Source organism: Chelonia mydas, chromosome 11 (assembly GCF_015237465.2).
Source record: "Chelonia mydas isolate rCheMyd1 chromosome 11, rCheMyd1.pri.v2, whole genome shotgun sequence".
In the NCBI taxonomy this organism is placed as follows: domain Eukaryota; kingdom Metazoa; phylum Chordata; order Testudines; family Cheloniidae; genus Chelonia; species Chelonia mydas.
The window spans coordinates 36230824-36252715 of record NC_051251.2 but is presented as its reverse complement, the minus strand read 5'-3'; the positions used below and the strand labels follow the sequence as shown (position 1 = coordinate 36252715).

Below are 21892 nucleotides of genomic sequence, written 5' to 3'. Positions count from 1 at the left end.
TACATTTCATAGATACACTTAATCTTAGATACATAACCTAAGGCATTTTATATTTTGATTATTACATTTGATCTTATGAGCTCTTCTGTAATAAAAGCTAATGCTTACAAAGGTTTTTTAGTTGCTGTTCATTGTATCTTTGACTAGAAGTAGCTAGTCATGCAAAATGCCTGCAAAGCAATCCATTTTCTTTTTTTCTGCTTAACGTATTATGTAGCATTCCTCTCAGACAAAGTGGTGTACAACAGAAAAAAACAAGAAAGATGTTATCACAGTAGGTTGCAGGAGATTAACTGCACTGTAAAAGGAGGTTTTTTTTTTTTTTTTACAACTGATGAATATGTTCCCTATGAAACATACTTTTCTAAGAACATAAATAGAACTAAAGGATTGTGAACACATTTTAAACACTTCATTCAACTTTTAAAATGTGTGAGTGAGTTTAATGCTTGTGAAAATGAGGGACTAACAGGATCTACTTAAGCCAGCACAAATAGTTGATATGCAAGATTTAGTGACATAGCTCTTTCTGTGTACTTCATTCCTAACTTGTAATTCCCTGCTTATCCCAGTCAATGGCCTCTCTTTGGGAGAGAGGTAGCAATACTGCCAAATTGAAAGGCAACTTAGTGACATATACAAATAGGGTGAAACTGCCAAATATAATTAATTCATTGAATAAATAACTGTGCAGATATTGCTGGAAGTTTGTAAGTTTTTATTTTTCTAGCAACTTGCTGATTTTATGGTTATTTGGTCAAATTAGGGACCCAACCTTCTACCCTTATGCTCACTGTAATAGTACCTTATTGGAATCGGTAACATTGATTTCAGTGAAACTTCTCATGTAGTAAGGTTTCTCTTAGCATGATTAAGGTGGCAGAATCTGGCCCTAATTTGGTTATCTTTAATCATATTGCACATTGGTATATGGAATTCATGATGCATTTCTGAATTCTGTTTTTGAATTTTAGTCAAGAATTTTTTTAAAGTTATGGCAAAGAGGAGATAAACCTCCATTCTCCCTACACTCCAGTTAAGGGATTAGGATTTTTTGATTTGGATCATTTGCAATCAACACCACAAGTATACAGTTATTATCTGATTAAAGAACAAGAACTTTTCATGGATTTTTTTTAAAAAGAAAAAAGGAAATTCAGTTCCTGAATTCAGTATTGAAATGTGGTGGATTTGTACAGGATTTTACCATTAATAGACTGTTTTCAAATATTTGCTTACAAACTGCAGAAACCATAGTCTTGATTTGGAGACCAGAGGATGAAAGTTATGGTCTTGATGTAGGAAAGCTGTCATTTCCTTCTTTACAGAATCTCTAAAATCAATCTTTTTTTTTCCTTTTTAATTGGCACCACTAAAATTCTTGTCTATTCCCTGCTAATTTCTTATCTCAAGTACTGCAAACTTTTCTTTGGCCTCTCTGTATCCTAGATTGTGCTCAAAATACATTCTGTTCCACCTCTCTGACTATCCTCTTCCACTCCTTTCACTGGCTTTCTCTGTGCTTTTTTATCCAGTTCAGACTTGTCATCTTCAAGCCACTGAACAAATCTGTCCCTGCCTACATCTTTGCTTTCATTTCCTTCTAATCCTCCTCCCACTATGTAAAGGTCTCTTAAGGCAACATACGAAAGTACCATTTTTATCTTTCTTCCTCTTTCATCACTGTAACTTCTTCCATGCCATTTCATATACCTGGAACTTCCTCCCTTCTTCTTGTAAGCTGCTCATCATCCCTCTCTTCTTTCAGTCCTTCCTTAAAATGAACTTCCTCCAGTACCTTATCAGCATTAACTCACCAGACCACGTTGTGAGCTCTTCAGGGCATGGATCATGTCTTACATTTGTCCCTGATCCTCACTAGAACATCTAAGTGCTACTGGAATGTAAATAATGTATTACAATAACTTATGTCCACACATAAGTGCATTAAAAATATAAACCTGCTTGAAGTTTGACTGTATATTTGTAATAACTGTATTTAATTTGGCTTCTAAATTCCTTGTGGGAGGGACCATGTCTTCATTTGTTTGTATAGTACTGAGCACACAGTCAGCTCTCAGTAAACTAGACATACAGTAACTCCTCACTTAAAGTCGTCCCGGTTAACTTTATTTCATTGTTACGTTGCTGATCAATTAGAGAACATGCTCGTTTAAAGTTGCACAATGCTCCCTTATAACATTGTTCAGCAGCCGCCTGCTTTGTCCACTGCTTGCAGAAAGAGCAGCCCATTGGAGCTAGCTAGTGGGGGCTTGGAACCAGGATGCACCGGCAGCGCAAATCCCCCCCCCCCCTCTCATCGGCTCTCCGCTCCCTGGGCAGCTGCCTAGCAGCTGGGCAGTTCAGCTGTCCCTCCCCCCTCTGCTCTGTGCTGCTCCTGCCCTCTGCCTTGGAGCTGTTCCCGGGAGCCTCCTGCTTGCTGTGCAAGAGGAAAAGAGGGGTGCTAATGTAGGGTGTCCCCCTGCCGCCCCCTTTACCCCATCAGGCCATCTCCACAGAGCAGGGTGGGGACACGACAGGCCCTCAGGACAGAGGGAGTTTGCTGGCAGCAGCTGCTGTCTCAACTTGCTGATCTATGTAAAAAGGAAGTGTACTTAGAGTGGGGTCAGTGTACTTAAAGGGGCAGTGCATGTCTCTGTCACACACATGGTGTGTGTCTCTGTCATGCTGTCTCCCCTCTCTCCATTCCTGCTGCCTTGTAGAGTGTGAGACTACATTAACAACAACGTGTTAACCCTTGAGGACTCAGCCGAGTGCTAGTTCATCATTTAGCAGTAAGACATTCCCTGGGAAATATCCCACCCTCTTCCACCCTCTGACTTCACCACCTCAACCAAGCTTCACAATCATCATTGCTGTGTATAGTATTAAATTGTTTGTTTAAAACTTTGTGTGTGTGTGTGTGTCTCTCATATATATATATATATATATATATATATATATATATATATATATATATATATATATATATATATATATATATATATATATATATATATATAAAATGTCTTTTCTCTGGCAAAAAAAATTTCCCTGGAACCTAACCCCCCACCCCCCGATTTACATTAATTCTTATGGGGAAATTGGATTTGCTTAACATCATTTCGCTTAAAGTAGCATTTTTCAGGAACATAACTACAGCATTAAGCGAGGAGTTACTGCACTTTCCCATTCTTTCATTTGATTTTAAATACCAGTTGTCTTATTAACCACGTTTAATTTTACTTCTTGAAAAGTGGGCTTTGAAAGTGTATTTATCAGAGTTTACATTTTCTTATAGCCATAAAGTACATGGAAATATAATGGCTGTACCACTAATCAAATAATCAGACATTATCTCCTTAAGCATCACTTCTCTATTTTGCCTTCTCAAAATGTATGTTGTTTTACAGGCTGTGTACGAAGGTTCAAGTGCTGTCAAGTCAGCTTAGAAGAGGGGAGAGGAAAACAATGGTGGAATCTTAGGAAAACCTGCTTCAAGATAGTTGAACACAACTGGTTTGAGACTTTCATTGTCTTTATGATTCTCCTTAGTAGTGGTGCTCTGGTGAGTGAAACATGAAATAAGTGCAATGTTTCTGTGGGAAAATATTTTAAAATGTGGTTTAGCAAAAACAGTTTTTAGCATAGGTTTCAGAGTAGCAGCCATGTTAGTCTGTATCCGCAAAAAGAAAAGGAGGACTTGTGGCACTTTAGAGACTAACCAATTTATTTGAGCATAAGCTTTCGTGAGCTACAGCTTACTTCATCAGATAAAAAAACAAATGTGTTGTGTTATCTTTAAACAGTGAGGGCCGAACGATGGTCACACTAGTGTTAACGCTTTGAATGTGAAAAGGGGGCAAAAGGAGTCTGCTTTCCACAGCATAGCCACATAGGTACAGTCATCATTCAGTGTTTGGACTAGGGAGTTCAAGAAGGTATTACTGAAGCAGGTGGGCTGGGGACCATTGAGTTGCAAACATAGTGCAATATATGGAGAAAGAAAAACATAATTAATGTATGATTTATTTGGGCTTGCTTTCACCCCCAGTTTGTGCTAAATATCTTTAAAGATCTAGCCCATAGTCTTTTTGTGTCTTAGTTTCCCCATCTGAAAAATGGGGATAATAGATAAGAGCGCTTCCCTACCTCAAAGGGGCATTGTGAAGATAAATTCATTAATGACTGTGAGGCAATCAGACACTATAGTAATCAGGGCCATATAAAGACCATAGATAAAAAAATCAACAGATAAGAATGAAACCTAATAGGCTGCATTCTATATGATTTACCTATGGACAAATACATTTCCACAGTTAACTCAGTACACAACCCTGATTTTTATCTGAGAAAGAAAAGTAGAAGAAAGCTAAGGCCCCCCGACGTTGTATTTAGGGAGAGAATATTTGTTTTTTTATTTTCTTTATCTTTGCAACCTACACACTGTAACATTACTGAACCCTAAACACATTTGAATATTTTTGTTTTTAGGCTTTTGAAGACATATATATAGAGCAGCGCAAGACTATCAAGACCATGCTGGAATATGCTGACAAGGTCTTCACGTACATCTTCATTCTGGAAATGCTGCTCAAGTGGGTGGCATATGGCTATCAAACATACTTCACTAATGCTTGGTGTTGGCTGGACTTCCTAATTGTTGATGTATGTGAAATATTTTCTAAGTATTTGTTCATATTTCTTTTACTTTCTCCTTTTTACAGAACTCATTAACAAAATATTTATACTCTTGATATTAGCCATGCCAAAATTTTTATTTAATAAACAAAGTATTGTAGGCAAAAATTCTTTAAAAGTCACATAGGAACTCAAGATTTGACCAGAATCCTGAGTTCTTCAAAGCTGTCCAGATATATTCCACTCTCGGTGCATGTGTGTTCCATGTGACCAAGATCGGAATCAGCTGGCCGGTAATGTCAGTTGGGACTGTGCATGCACCCTCTGGGCTGGTCTACATTACCGCTTAAGTCAATGTAACTTACATCATTCAGGGATGTGAAAAAGACACCTCCCCCAAGCATTTTAAGTTACATCGACCTAAGCAGTATCCACACCACACTATGTCAGTGGGAGACGCTCTCCCGCTGACATAGTTTCCACCTCTCACGGTGCTGGAGTAATTATGCCAAGTGGACAGTGCTCTCCCGTCGGTATAGCGCATCTTCACCAGACATGCTACAGCGGTGCAGCTGCATTGGTGCAGCTTTGCTGATGTAGTGCGGTAGTGTAGACTTGCCCTAAATGTCCTTGTGCATCTGACCAATGGCATAAAAGATGGAGCAGCAGCTTCTGCCACTCAGTTACTTTTTACTGAATAGGGTTGCAAAACACAACTCCTCAGTGTCCGCGAACTCTTGCACCTTTTTCCTAAAATTTTGTATAAATATCTGTATTTGATAAAGTGTGTAGGTTTAATATGCTAGGATAGCTTGCCCATTGGTAATTTGTTCATAGTGAACAATTTTGTTTTTTTGACAAGAGAAGAATTTTCTCAGTACCATGACTTAGCCATGTCTGAGCCTAAATTCCCAGGATTTAAGAACAGAATGATGACCTAAATGCCTTTTCTACCCCAGGAAGAGTCATATCCCCAATAAATGCTCTATTTGTAAGTCCTATTCTAAAGGGACTCAAGAGGGAAAAGAAGAGCACCTTAAGGTATTCTTGTTAGACTGCTTCATGCAGGTAGTTTAGACCATTGTGGGTCAGCAGCTGTCTCCCGAACCCCATCTTCTAAGACTGCCATGACTACTGATTGATGTAGGACTGAGTGATCCTCAGAGAAAAAAGGAGCATTGCTTCTCTGGAAAAATAAGGACATATTCACATGGGAAATCCCAATGAAAATAAGTCACCTCCTCGTTTCCATTTGAGGGGATCTTTATGGCCCGAATCATGTACTGGAGCACTGAGGGAACCCAGTACGTACAACATCCTTGGCACAGCCTCAAGGATCAAGACTGATTGGGTTGAGTACTGAGTACATGGTACCGATTTCTGCCCCAGGTCTGCTCACTTTAGCGTCAATCCCTTTGGCATCAGTTTTTACAGTACTGCTCATCTTGATGCTGGCTAGTTTGGGACTATTCATTTTGGCACCATCCACCCCAGTGACGCCCACTTCCACACCAAGGTTTATGGCATCATCACTCTCTATACTGAGGATCTTTGCTGTACCAGAAGATCTCAAATAATGGAGGAGACTGAGGAATTAATTCAGGGAAGTCCATGGCCGGTATTATACAGAAGTTCTGAATAGATTATCACAGTGGTTCCTTTACAATGTGTGAATCTGTGGGCATGTCTAAACTGTCCTGTTTTCAGTGTCCAGGTGGGGGAGTTACAGTGCAGGACTTCGGTGCACACTGCTATTCACACTCCCTTAGTCCGAATTGAAGGGCAATGTAGACATGCCCTATGTGTCTCCACTGCTTTCTATTGTGCTGAATATTCCCCCCATGGAACTAACTATGCCTGCTATTGTGGTACCAACTGCCTCTGCAGAACCAGCTAACACTGCTGTGATGCATTCAGGTACCCCAGATAGGGTAGCCCCTCTTCTGGATAAGAAATGTTCCTTCTCCTCGTGTGATTCCCAACAAAAATCGTGATGGATCCCCAATATATTTCATAAGAGCCCCTTATGAATCAGAAAGAGGATTGAGAGCTTCCTATATAACCCAGTCATATAGGGGTTATCTAAACAGGCATATGTCTTAGCACCCTCCTCCCTAACCCCCCAGGTCCTTATCTATATAATAGTCATGGCCCTATTGGACCCTTTGGGGCTCACACGACATGAGACAACCTTCATCGGTACAGCTTCCTAGGGTGACAACCTCCTCCCTTGCGTCCTCCCAGATACTTGTCTCAGGTGGCAATTCATTAGCCTGAATCAGTAGAACTGTCTTAAGAGAAGCACTCTTAAATGGAGAAACAAACCATACCAGCTGTTATATCTTCCTCATTCCTGGACAAGGCAGTTGTTCCATCTGTACAGTACCATGTCACCCAGATGATTACAGGAACTTTCAAGAGTTACTCAGATGTATAGCTGTTTCTCTAGAAATCTCAGTGATGATGGGAGAAGAGAGTTCCAAAGACATTTAAACATACTCTGTACCTCTTTACACGGTTGTCTGGCATTATCTATTAATGAAGCCTTATTAGAGCCAGTAAAGTTTATCTGGCGGACCCTAGCATCAGTAACACTGACCTTTAAGGAGACTGGTAAGAGGTACCAGGTCCCATCCACCAGCTTTGAGTAACCTGTTCACTTATCCAATATTTGGCTCATTGGTAGTTACAGCAGCTAATGAAAGAAACAGACAACAACTGAGAATGACACTGAAAGATAAATTGTTTCTTCCACCAAAACCCTTACCTCTCCTGTCAGATTTAATATCTCAGGGGCATCCTCCATTAGGATCTGATCTCACTCCACCTCACAGCCTGGTTACTGGTTGGTTGTCAGAGATAGAGAAATCGTGTTCTTCTGATGTCCAAATTATCTTGATCCAAAGTAAAAATTATTCTACCAGAATAGTTTATGTTGCCAAGTAGAAAAGGTTTATGATTTGGACTGAACAGCCTCAGTTATCCTATACAGACTCCCAGATCCCAACTATTCTGAACATTTGCTGTCTTTAAAGAGCTCAGGACTTTCTGTGTCTCTTTTTGAGTGCCCTTGGCAGACATCTCTGCATATCTCGCTCCCATCCAGAACTACAGTCTCCCACCCAACTGTGATCAGATTCCCAAAGGACTTTATACATGTTTTTTCCCCTCAGGTAAAGGGCCTCCTCTGTTCTCGGATCTTAATGTCGTCCTGACAGGCTCCCTTCGAGCACATGACAACTTGCTCCCTATTTCATTTGTCTCAGAAGGCAGCTTTCTTAGTTGCAATTACATTAGCCCAAACACTGGGGGAATACAAGTTCTTATGGCAGACCCTCCAGATACAGTATTCCATAGGGACAAGGATACCCTTAGGTCCCATCCCAACTTCTTATCTAAGGTAGTAACAGTTTTTCACATGAACCAAAAGATCCGTATACCAGTTTTCTTCCTGAAACCACATTCTAATCAGGAAGAGGCAAGACAAGATACTTTGGATGTCCTTAGGGCATTATCATTCTAACTGGATAGAACCAAGCCATTTTGAGTTTCCCCAAGACTCTTTGTTGCATTTGCAGACAGATTGAAGGCCTAGGCTATATCAACCCAGAGGCTTTCTAAATTATGTCTACCTGCCTTAAATCCTGTTATGAGTTATCCAGTTTAGATCCCTCCAGTGTATCCTCCTCCCTTATATCGCATCATTGCTTGTGAGTCACCAAGAGTAGGATGTATATGCGCAAACACTCAAAGAAAAAGAAACTGTTACTTACCTTACACTAACTGCGGTTCTTTGAGGTATGCTGTCAATACGTATTCCATGACCCACCTTCCTTCCATACTACCATGAAGTCCTTTAACCTCTGGATTCGGTACTGGTGAAGGAACAGAGTGGTGGTTGGGGCTGTTTCCCCTTTATGCCCTCAACACAGGGCATGAGGACGCTCATGGTGAATGTATAGCCCCAGGACACTGCTGGGCAAAAGATTCTGATCTCAAACACAAGGGACGCATGTGCAAGTAGAGTAGCATATATATGGACAACATGCCTTGAAGAGCCACAGCTAATGTAAGGTTAGGTAAGTAACCAGTTCTTATTATTATTTAGTTGTATTTTGCTTCTGTCTCTATGCTTTTTCCTATTTTCTGAACTTGTGCAAGTTGATTGCTTAGAATTTGCATTTGTTGTTAATATTTTAATATTTCAACTTTGATTTGATATAATTGCTGTTACATGACCATTTAATTGCATCACTTTATTCTAAGTGCAGACTAATGATTCAATCATTTATAATGTATATACATCACAGGGGAAAGGAAAATGCAGTCTGAAATGCTCTTTAACACACCTACTGACCATTGAGTAGCATCAAAACCTTTGGATGATGATAGCACATCCACCAAATTCCAAGGGCTAGGAAGTAATTGCTTAGGATGTGTACAGCTGCTAAGTGGATTGGGCATGAAGTTACAACATATGAAGGGGCTACATTTTACAGTATAATAGATTGTGAAATCCTAGATCTCCTCTTGAATTTGTCCAAAATCCTTAATTAGTGCTGTGGGAAAATGAAAGCCTTCTTGACGCATTCCTTACTCAGAGTAAAATGAGATACTGGAGAACACTGAAGCCGTATTGCTGCAATATAGAAGGAAATATTTTACCTCCCATCCCTGCTTTTTGCAATTTTTTTGAATCTGCACAACATGTGATATTTTTAATAAAGTTGGTTATGATCATTGTGGGTGAAGTCCCAGCTCCATTGAAGTAAATGGAAGTTTTGCACTGACTTCAGTGGAACAGAACAGAAAAGATGTTAACATGCTTTCCTAAAAATATAAAACATTCAATATCTGAGGTTCCACTCATTGTCACCTAGCACATACACATAATTCAGCAAAAAAAATTAATTTTAGATTGAAAAAATTTTGTATGTTGGGTAAAAATGTATCCCAGATGTGTTGCACTGTTATCCTGGGTTTTTAGTTCTATGTACAAGTTTGCTTCTAGTGAGAGTATCTTGTATTCTAATAGTGGTAAGTATATCTTCCTCACCAAGCAAGCTGGGATTTTTTTACATAAATGTAATTTGTATATGCTAACTGATAATGCATTTGTGGGGTAATGTTGTACCCCATGAGCATATGTGTTATGATAACTCATGAACTAATGACCATCCAACTAGGCTGTTTTAGGACCGTGCATATGCTAATTGATAATGCCTTGCAGTGACAGTGGTTGCTGCATACAGTCATCCTACAGTAGAAGGGACTCCAAGGATGCTGGTTCCTTCAAATGTGGGATTGTTAGGTATCCTCAACAGAGTGGACTGATGCTGGGTATCTTTGTCTAACACTCTTAAGATGATTTTCTGTCTAGTTATTGTGCTCCAAACACTGCAGACTCAGGAGACTCTTAAGGGGATTTTTTGTGTTGCACAATTCAAGATGGCGAACAATGAGCACAATATTCTGTTTCCGACCTTGTAAAAATGATTTGTGCTAACAGTGTAGTAGATGATGGTGTTGAGAGTTGCCCTGAGAAAGAAGACCATGGGTCTGTTGATTGTTCATCAAGTTCGTCTTCAGACAATGAGGAGCTTTTATCCGGGCAAGAATGAATATCTAGAATCATGAGCATGGGCTCACAGGACACATGCCTGGAAAGGGGTATGGCAGAAGGAGATACAGGAATAAAATACTATTTCAATACCATTACCCAAAACTCCTCCCTCAGAACCACTGCACTGATTATGTGCAGGAGGGAGATCAAGCCCACTATTCAGCTTTCCAGCTACTGAAAACACACAAACTGTTAAACAATTTTCTTTAGTATATTTAAAATCTTGCTGTATCTGCCATAGGCCCCCCCAGCATGATCTTGAAATCAATTAAGATTTTTTGATTTCAGAAATGTCAGTAAACATTTTATCAATAAGCTTTCCCAGCCTTATACATTGTTCACGACCAGGGGCAGTGTGTGATGAAAAGTTTGCATTTGATTCTGCAGATGCATGAAAAAGATCTGACAATCTAGTGGTAGATTTCAAAAGAGAGTTCAAAAGTCCATCTAAATCATTATTCTGGGGAAACTGACCTGGCTTTGATTTGGGCAGCCTCCATATCAGTCTTTGTGTATGAGTTAGAACAAAAATCCAAAAGGCTCAGACCACATGGTGGTCATGAATCTCCAGTTCCTTAGAAGATAGTATCTGACCCCCCCACAAATCCATCCTCTTCACTAGAAAGGGGGATATAAAATCCATAATTTTAGAGTGAGCAAGGGGACGGATGGGAGCACTTATGGTGGAGGCAGAGGTACCACGTCATCAAGTTTTTGGGCTTACTGATGTGTTTTAACCATTGCTAGTAAATTTAGGTAATTCAGCCCAGCTCCTTCTGCCCTCAGACCACTCTCTCAGACTAGAACCTTTTGCTATGATCTTATTCTAGGTACAACCACTTCAAATCTCCCCCCCAAAACATTCCCCAATCAGTTCATATCTTCCAATCAAGTACAAACAATCTACCATTGCCACCACAAGCACCCGGCATTGAAAAGAGGGACCACGATTGCCCCCAGGGGGGGCCGCATCCCAATTTCCTGGTGCCCACCGCCTCCAGCATTCAGGGGGCCTGTTCCAAGAACCCAGTAGCACACAGGAACAAGTCCTCAACAATCTTCCACTGCTCACGGCTGGTGACTCCCCTCACTGCTATACCAGGCAAGTGGCAGGCTCCCCACACAGGACCAGGACTCTGCACTTCTCCCTGGACTCTCTCCCAGTGCTACCACCATCTCGGTATTGCAGACCCTGTCAGTCAGCACATCATTTCCGTCTCTTCTCCCAGGGCTTGGGATTGCAAGCTGGGTCAAGGCTACTACAGACAAGTCTAAAGCTTTGGAAGATAAAACTGGATTTTCAACATATATAATAAAGATCTCTTTCCTCCATCTGTTGCCTTATTGGACTTCTTTAAGAGTCCTTTAATTTTTGAAAGCTTTATATCATCATTGTTCAAGTACTCTTTTAGCATCTCTTCTCTCTACTTAGAGCATGTAAGCCATGATCATGTCAACCTATAGAGCATGGAAAGTGAGCAAGTCAGGGAGAATGAATGGTTAGTGCAAAGAAGTGAATCAGCTGTGGGACTGATCTTTCATACCAATTTACAGAGGATCATTCTTGCTTCATCAGCTGTTGATCAATAATATTGTTAATTCCTAACAGATTTCTATCATTTCTCTGTTGACTGTGGCTCTCAAATACAATCAAATGGCCATTATCAACACTATAATGGCTCTAAGAATGTTATCAAAATTTTAATGTGTAAGAGTAAGATCAGTACCTATACTGACAATGTAGGTTCACTTTAATTTTCTTTGTAGGGTTTTTTTCTGTGTGAGAATTTTTGTTTTCCTTCAAATCTTAGTGTATCACCAACAAGATATGAGAATACAAAGTATTTATGCTTCCTTGTATCAGCCAGTATTCATTAATGGGTATCTTATGGCATTTCCCCCCTATTTTTCCTTTATGCTACTCCTTCCTTTTTCTGCTACTTCTTTCCTTAATTTAAAAGATTTTCTCCAGGCTACAGAAGTATTTCTGAAGAAAGTGCTCTAACTTAGATTCTTCTTGAGAAGGCTGTAACACACATCTATGGGATGTATAGTAGTATGTACAAAATGAGTAATTTTTGCTTTTCTGTCTTTTATGTAGGTCTCCTTGGTTAGCTTAACAGCGAATGCATTAGGTTACTCGGAACTTGGTGCCATTAAGTCTCTTAGGACACTAAGAGCTTTGAGACCTCTGAGAGCCTTGTCACGATTTGAAGGGATGAGGGTAAGACAAAATGAAAGAACTTGAAATAATGCATGCATAAAAAGAAACAATGCATGCAGAATAAGGAATGACAAACCCATGCAGAAAGGCTGTACTATCCTCTTATCTACTGAGTATCGAAACGATAAGCAAAAGGCTTTATCAGCTCACCTAAATCCATATGCAATATCATACTTTAGTTGTGTTCATTCCAGTTACTTTACTTTCTAGCCAATCTCAGGACTTTTTCTTTAAGGTTACAGAAATAATCAGAGAAATGAATATTAACTCTTAACGGATTTTCTAAAAATGAATTAAAGATGAGTGGATTTTGTACAATTTGGTGCTGATAAACATACCACAAGGTTTCTACAAGAATCTGATTCAGCACCAGTTTAAAAAAGTACCTTCCGTGTTACAAATTCAGATCTTTGTATTTTCATTAAAAATAAAGCTCCAAATTCAGCTTTGTTGTAACTCTGTTGAAGTTCACTCGATCGCACCAGGGTTGAATTTGGCCCAGTTAGTAGTTTTACATCTATTTCTGTCAGTGGCTGATGGACACATGAGAAAAATATGAATTATTTTTTGGATTATTTTTCTTGATTAGATAATCATTTATTGTATAATAACTAATCTGCTGACTCCAGGAAGAATCCTGTTATTCAGTACTAAACACATTATATTTAGTTCCTATTCTGAGTAAGTTAGAATCACTGTTCTCCATCTCACACAAGAAATGGTCTCTTTTTACTTAGCGTTTCCTTTGTCTACTATTTTCTATTCCTTACAGCTGCTGAATACAAACTAGTCCAATGTGCATGTCATTGAAATCTATTTAATTTTTAAGAGAGTGATTTTTCCACTTCATGGAAACATAAGAGGAAGCAGCTTTCTGATAATGTCAAAATCAGATCTAATCTAGTAAAATAAACAGTTTGCAATGTACTGTCTGAATAATGTTTAGATATAACTCCACACTAGTATCATGAAATCAAATTCAGATGGTTAGAATTGAGTTCCTCAAATTGTATCACATTACATATCTTTACTTCAGACTTCAAAAAAACCCCACAACTATTAACTAAAACATGACTAGATTCATGAATTTCAGTTTCAGATGACCATGTCTTAATTTAACAAAGTTCTTAAAATTATAAATTTGTGAATTGATAAATTAGCAACATGTAATAGGCTAAGACCTGGGTCAAGTACTGCAGTGTTTATTTTGTCTGCTTGCAGGAAATAGTAAATTTGGGGGGAGAAATTAAACCTCTTTGCTTTCTTGCATTGCTTATACCTACAATGAGCTGTGGCAAAACTGGCTGATTTTTGATTCAGCAAGTGTCTTTTTAGTTTTAAGATTTTTCACCACCTTCAAAAAGATGCAGAGTATTTCCTGGAAAGGAATTAAATGTATTCCACAAAGCCTTTGTAAATAAGAGACTGCTGACAAATTCTAAAAAATCAGGAGTCAGATTCTCATTGATTTCAGTGAAACTGTGCCAATTTAAAGAAGAATCTGACATCAGAAATCTAGTTTAAATTATGATCCTATTTTTAGTAATGCCCTGTTTTCTATTTTAGTGAATTGGGAGAGTGTGAAAATTTCAACAAAAAGTGCTTTTTCAACCTTTTACCAAGTCAGTAAAATCCTAATGAATTCAGTCCGTTCTGTTGGTTCTGATGTATACATTTCACAGTTCACTAATATTTTTATATGATCTGGTTATAGATTAACTTTGTTATTCTCTGTTGCAAATATTATTCCTTGTGCAGAGGGCTGACACAAGGCCTGTGAGCCATTTAGGTAAATATAGGTCTTAAGTGTTCCATAGACTGTGCTGCCCTGTGCACAGGAATGAGTTTTGCCAGAATAAGAACATCTGAAATAGGATTCTGTTGTTGCATTGTATTCTGAGAAATGTTTAATACTTCAAAACAATGAACTTCAAAAACACTAACTCCACCCAGATGCTGGAAGGCAAAGTAAAGAATTGCTTTCATTTAAATTAAATCTCAGTCACAGATTTAGGGTTGTGTTCACATTTCAATGCATGTAGATTAATGATAACTACCTGCAAACTAAGACTTGAATATACCCATTGCTTTTATGTTAAGCTTTTTATTACTCTTTTTAACATAATGCTCTTGCACTAGTTCTGAATTCGTATGGTATTTTAAATGTAGAAAATCAAATACACGTTGCTTTGTCTAATTGGTTTAGGTAATAATAACGCATGTGTTTGTATGTAGCTTTCATGAATAAAGCATGTTGTGCCCTGCTTGATTTCTGCGTTAGAAAAGTAGTAGCAGGCAGAAGAAAACTTTTAAAAATTATCCACATTGCACTTTCAGTTTTGCATGTTTTATGCACATTTCTGGCTGATGGCTTTAAACATTTACTGTATTTCAAATTTCCAGTCCAATTTCTCAATATGTAAAATTAAATGACAGTAATTGATGTCTCAAATATACTCCTAAAATTCAATAGATATTTTGGAGGTTACCTTACCAGGGAAATGATGTTGAGGCTTGAACACCTTATTTTTCAAGAGCACTCTAGACTTAAAAGAAAATTGACAGTATCACATACAACTAAGTTATAAAGCATAACACCAAGTGTTTCTGTCATTACAGATACCTAATTAATAATAAACTGTATATTTCTATTTCATATAGGATAATCTTTCTTCAACTTGAATGGGGTGGAACGCTGGTTCCTCCCCTCAGCCCTTTATTATGGGTACTGTATTCCCCCCTTTGCTACCCTTAATCCTTTCTCTGTGACTAATTACTACATGGAGTGGGGCCAGAGGGGAGTGTTCTAATTTGTGTGTCCCAATAACATTATTATAGTTGATACTTCCATTCTACACCCCTATTTTAATTGCTTTAAGCTTTCCCAAAAAATACCTTTTGGGATTGAAATTTTTCATGTTTGATCTCAGCATAGAAATAACTTTCTGTGGAAACCTTCATGAAAATCAGTTTAGCTATTTTGACTTATCAGAGCTAGTGTTGCAGGAGGAGAGTTTGTCAGTGCTTAAGACATTTTTAGATGCTCTTTTTTTCACTTGGCTCTATCACGAATGGGTTTGAGTTAAACTTCTAATCTGTCATCTATGTAGTCCTGAAAGAGCATGTGTGCTTTGCATTGTTTGAAGATATTTGGTTTGCAGTTATGAACATTTTAAAGTGGTATGCAGAGTATCCACAGTACATTACTTTATTTACAGTCAGCACACAAAGTGCTATGATTTGAATATTCACAGGTATAGATAATTGTATAGTCAGTCTCTATATTTTATTTAATTTCCTGTTTGCTGGAGTTTTTTAAAATGCATACACTGAAAAAATGGATCAATTTACTGAAAGAACTCCTCCTGAGCACATAGATCACATTTCTAAAACTGAGACATCACATTTCTTTCTTTAAACGTAACTCATAAAATCATCTTACCCTTCATAGAACAAAAGAGATAAAGGGGGAAAAACAAGACAGAAAGTATGATGGAAAGAATTAGGGCCTCTGATGAGATATTGCCAATAGGTCCTGAGATATTTTCAAACTTATCATTATCATCCTACAATCTGGAATTTTTCTTATAGGAGCCTGTCTCTGTAAGAGATGGAAGTTTTCTTTGATCTTATGAAGATATTCTTAGCAGTTAAAATGCCAATAACAATCGTATGTAATGTTGTCTTTTGTTAATCCTTGAAGTTTAGAAACATTACACAGGAGGCACATCACTGATTTAAAAATATGCATTAATTGTCATATACTTTCAAAACACAATTATCTGAATACAGCCCTAGAACATAAGTGTGAGATCACCAGATGGATGAGAATATCACTTGGAATAGCCCAGAGTCTTCCAGGTTTAATCAGTTTACTTTTAATGGTTCCAGTGTGAATGATGCATCAAGTTAAACTGCATTAGCTTTAACTGAGTATTTTCATCACCTTTGAGGTCTTTGTATTCTAAGTTTGAACCAATCAATAGTTGTATAAGTTTCCCCTTCCATTTAGATTATTATTTGGTTGGAAATCTATCTATCTATCTATCTATGTTGTTGATCAGACAGTTATATCATTTGGAGGTTTTTTTCTTTGAGAAATCTGATCTTATTTACCAACTCAGATTTCTAAACAGTCAACCAGGACCCCAGCATCTTAGGAACCAACTCTTCAATTACAAAAATGTACAAAAATTAACTCTGTCAAGATTCTGTCTGTAAGTCTTCAAAAATCATAAAATGAATATAGTAGTACTCTGTGATCATTCTCATAGCAGCCAGTAATTCTAGTTGACTTTACTGTTAGAAGAATGGCTTATAACTGTCTGAAGAAATAACTTACCTAGCTGAATTTGTGCATGTTTCTTATCAGGGTTTTTCATTTGGTTGGATTTTAATGAAAATTCATTGTCATTTTTGAGGATCATAAATTGAAATAAGCATTGTTTTTATTAAATACTTATTGAAATACATTGTATGTTTTCTTTTTCTCATATTTTTTAAATAAAAAGCAAAGAAATTAAGATCAATAAAGCTACATTACTGTAATAGTAAGATTATATTTTCACAAAAATTGGGAAAATCTGAGAAATTATTTCCCCCATCAACTAGTTATTTTCTTTCCTTTTCCATGTGCATTTACAATAGTGTCTTTCATTACATTATCATATAACTGCAATCAATTTGACATACTGCTTGGCAGATAATTGGGTAGGAAAGGATGTAGAAAAACCCATTTTTTCTATATTATTCCTTCAGAAATACTCATATACATGATTAAGTCTGTGTTAAGAAGCAGGGTTAAGGTTGCTCTGGGAACTGTAGGATCTTATTAAATCAAACAGCTTAGTAAAATTCAAAAAGAGATTAGCAAATTATATGAATATAAATAGCATCTGCAGTTGCACTAGCTAAATTAAATATTTACAAAAGCTGTCAGTTCTCATACTTTAAGGCATAAACTGACCAGCTGTTGGGATTGGGTAGAAATTTTTCCCATGATAGGGTATTGTACAACATTTTGTGCATTGTGGGATTTTTGGAAGTTTTTTGCTTTTCTTTGAAGGTATTAGGTACAGGTCACTGCCAGAGGCACGATTCCAGAATACATAGTCCATTGTTCCGGTCCAATAGCATAACAGTTTAGCAAAAATAAAAATGATTATACTGTTTTTGAGGAAGGAGCAATTGTCCCTTTCTCTGAGACTTTTTCTAGCTTTTTCTAACTTCAAGCTTGAGTATCACTGTAATACACATTAACACTCTCTGCTTTTCATCTCCCTCAGCACATTCTCTAGTCCTTCTGTCTCCCATTTATCTGCCTGTCTTCTCTTTGTTGGCTCTTAATTACCCCTAAAATTTTCTAATACTGAATGTTTTAAACTCTGAGTTCCTACTTCTAGGTAATCAACTTTGTCTCATGTCTTTGGCTCTGCCAATACTTCCCTTAACTCAATACTAGTTTTACTCCAGAAGCAGAAAATCTTGTTATAAATCTTGTCATCTAACACCGTCGAACTTTCTGTTCCCTAATGCATTTTTGTCTGTGTATCTGCCTATTTCACCTCTGAAACATTGACAGGATTCATTCTTACCTTGATTGCTTTTTTGAAGTTTTTGCTCATATCTTAATCATATCCTGTCTCAACTCTTACATTTTCTTCTTACTTACTTCCTATTTTCTGCACTTCAGGGAATCCAGGACTAGGGGTGGAAGGATTGATTTGCTAAAATGAGAGTTCATCTCCACTTTTGACCATGCATCAAACTGTCCTGAGCATTTTTCAGACAATGCTTGTATTTTAAATTTTAGCTATATAATTGCAGTTCAAATAGTCCATTAAGATCAGAGTACGTTCACTTGGCATCAAAGTAAAATTATATAGCAAAGATGAGTTCATGAGAACATTAAAGGGAAACAAGGAAATCTCCATATCCTGTAAGGTATATTGCTATGATATAAGAACTGAATTGTTTAAAGGTGGATTTCAGATAGCTATAATTATTTTCTTTTTAAAAAAAGTATGTGTATGATGTTTGCCTGATTAGCAGACTAAAACCAGCCATTCAGCTACAAATGAAGTGTAGTGTGAACCTTGGCAAGACAGTCGTCATCACACTGCCCACCAGTGGGCCTCAGCTCGCCTTTGGAGGGAACTACATCTAACAGAGAGAGGGGAGATTGATCTTCATGCCCTTTATAAATTAGCTTATGCTGGGAACACCAAAATCATCCTGCACTGTGTAACTTGGCTTTTTTTGGTTCGGGGTCTGATTTAATTAACTTATCTTGCTAATTTTGATGGGTGTGGGCACTCAATCCACTGCTGTTAAAACTCCCCTCCAGAATATCCCCTGTCGGAGCATCACAGAGTGCACTTTATACCTGGGAAACTCTAGGACTTCCTCAGTACATTCAGCACTCAGAGTCTCTAGCAGAGAAACGCCAGAGCTCACCAAATTCAAAACAAGCACCACAGGTTAAACAGCACAAAGATGTTGATGCAAAGACTATAGAGAGTTATTTTCTCAAGAATTATCCAGCCAGATGGTAGCAGGGCATAGAGCACATGCACACAGACACAACTATCATGAGTACTGCCACTGGGAGAGAAATAAGAGAAATTCTTACCAGAAGTTCTTCAGGAGGTAGAGGTGGAGGATTACTACACTGAGACCTTTTTTTTTTCCCTTATCACTTTCTAACCAGATTATACTTTTCCTCCTGGAAACATTTCATTTTCATCTTCTGTCACCTCCAACTCCAGTTTGTAACTGCTCTCTTGATACTAAAAACTTTCCATAAACATAGAATCAGAAATAGAGGACTAGGAGGGACCTCAAGAGATCATGTAGTTCATACCCTCATGCTGAGGCAGGACCAAGTATACCTAGAGCATCCTTGATAGGTGTTTGTCTAACCGTTTCTTAAAAACTACCTGTTCCAATACTTACTTGTCTTTATAGTTAGAAAGTTTTTCCTAATATCTTACCTAAATCTCATCTGAGCATAGTATATGCTTCATTACAATCTGTCATATCATTTATCTACCTACTCTCCTACCCATTCCACTCCAATCAGTAGGAAAATTATATAATTGCCTATGTGCTTTTTGAAGAACATGGATTGGCAGCTAAAAAAAAGCAACACATCCATCTCCCTCTCTCTCTTCCTTTATTTTTTTTAAATCCCATTGTAGGATAAAAATGTGGTAGGTTGGATTGCCAGATAAATTATATATTCTGAGGGGGAGGGGAAAGTAGTTGAAAATAAGATAAACTTTCTTAGCAGTAATTCTTCTTTGAAGATATCTTCTCACAGCATGCTCACTCCCAGTTGGTGTCATGTTTTCAGAGTGAGACAGGGTGGAAGTCTTCCAGCTTTAGAGGTTTTGGGGCTTTCTTCGGTAGTGAAAGTTCACTGTGAGACTCCTACCTTATTCGTCAGGTGTCAGTAGCTGGGAAGATCTCAGTTCCTAGAACACTTTTTTCCTGTTCTCAAATTGTCTAGGAAGCAAGAAGCCCCATAGAACTGAATTATAAAAGTGGCCCATAAAAAGAGTTAATTTTTAAAATATATAGTGTATCCTAAAAAATGGACAAAATATGCATATTGATGTGTGTATGGATGTTCATGTGTAAATTAGGGCTGTCAAGTGATTAAAAATATTACGATTAATCGTGAGATTAAAAAATTAATTGTGATTAATCGCACTGTTAAACAATAGAATACCATTTATTTAAATATTTTTGATGCTTTCTACATTTTCAAATATATTGATCTAAATTACAACACAGAATACAAAGTGTACAGTGCTCACTTTATATTTATTTTTGATTACAAGTATTTGCACTGTAAAAAAATGAAAGATATAGTATTTTTCAATTCACCTAATACAAGTACTGCAGTGCAATCTATTTATCATGAAAGTTGAACTTACAAATGTAGAATTATGTACAAAAAAACCTGCATTCAAAAATAAAACAATGTAAAATTTTAGAGCTTGCAAGTCCAAAAATACTATTTCTTTTGTTTATCATTTTTATAGTGCAAATATTTGTAATAAAAGTAATATACACTTTGATTTCAATTACAACACAGAATACAATATGTATAAAAATGTAGAAGAACATCCAAAATATGTAATAAATTTCAAAACTGATTAATTGCGATTAATTTTTTTTTGAGTTAATTGCATGAGTTAACTGTGATTAATAGATAGGCCTGGTGTAAAACATTTGTATTCAGGCTGAACTGCCAGTGGAAGGGCAATGTTTGTGAGGGTCATGGCATAGCAGTATCTTTTCTTGAGTTTCAGTTGGTGTAACTCACTGATGAACTTCATTCCACAAACTCTACCCCATATCCTACCTGGTTGTGGCAGCCAGTGAGGAACAATTAGGCCCACTTCTGGTAGAGATTGCCAGCACTTCATTGGGAGTATGGGGGGAGACAGGTTGCTGGTTATCCTTAAAGAAGCCAGGCATGGGTGTTACAAGAATATATCATTTGATGTTGCCAACCTGACCAATTATAATCCGGTATCTAACTGGCCAGTTTTACCTAAGATAATTTAAAAGGTTGTTGAAAAATGATTCTCAATATCTAGATCCTTGGATTTCCGTTTTCCTTGTCAATCTGGGTCCAGGCCTGGGTACTGGGGAAATGTATCGGTTGCATCGGTGCATGATGTCCTGGAAATAGGTGAAGATCCTGTGTCTGTACTGATATTATTAGCTCTGCCTGCTGCTTTTGATTCTGTTGATGAGATGTTATTGATTTTCCTGCAGGCACTAGTAGAAGTGGGTAAGTCTGCTCAAGGTGGCTCTCTTCTTTTTATCTGATGGATCCAAGAGAGTTTTGCGGGTAAATACTTATGTTCTCATTTCTACAAGATTCTGCTTTATATCATACTACTAGGAATCCACAGGATTTTCCTGTATACACAAGACTTCCCCTTGGATATAAAAAAATTCAAAAACAAACCCCCCAAACTGTGAGGAATGATGGGGAATAAAAATCATGTGATATAGCTTCAAAGAAGCTTTGTTACAGATATTTTCCCCTTCTTCAAAGATATGATCATGACAGGATTCCTAATCTTGGAGACTGAGTAGGCTGAGACACGTCTCAAATAACATTTCAATAAACATCACAATAGGCAGTGTACTAAATAGGCCAATATCATTTATTAATCAAGAGGAATTTATTAAGTGGGAGGGATGAAGTAATCACAACGCCATTAAAGAGACATAGACAAACAAACAGAGCATTAAAAGATGTGTGGCCTCCTGGGAAAAGCAAACTTTTAAAATCTGCCTACTTAACTAAGAGACATCATGAAAAGAAGTAAACTCTTAAGGCCAGCAATGTTGGGGCATCCCTATATAAGAAATATATTATT

At 37.6% G+C, this 21892-nt stretch overlaps 1 protein-coding gene across 11 annotated transcripts in view; it reads left to right on the top strand.

The window, feature by feature from the left end:
• LOC102938237 (sodium channel protein type 1 subunit alpha) overlaps positions 1–21892 on the top strand; it is a 171479-nt gene that overhangs the window by 116223 nt on the left and 33364 nt on the right. For all 11 annotated transcript variants that reach the window (XM_043525360.1, XM_043525363.1, XM_043525368.1 and 8 more), the window contains 3 exons: positions 3414–3568; positions 4495–4668; positions 12366–12488. In XM_043525360.1, coding sequence (XP_043381295.1) covers positions 3414–3568; positions 4495–4668; positions 12366–12488 — 452 coding nt within the window. The remainder of the gene's footprint in view (positions 1–3413; positions 3569–4494; positions 4669–12365; positions 12489–21892) is intronic.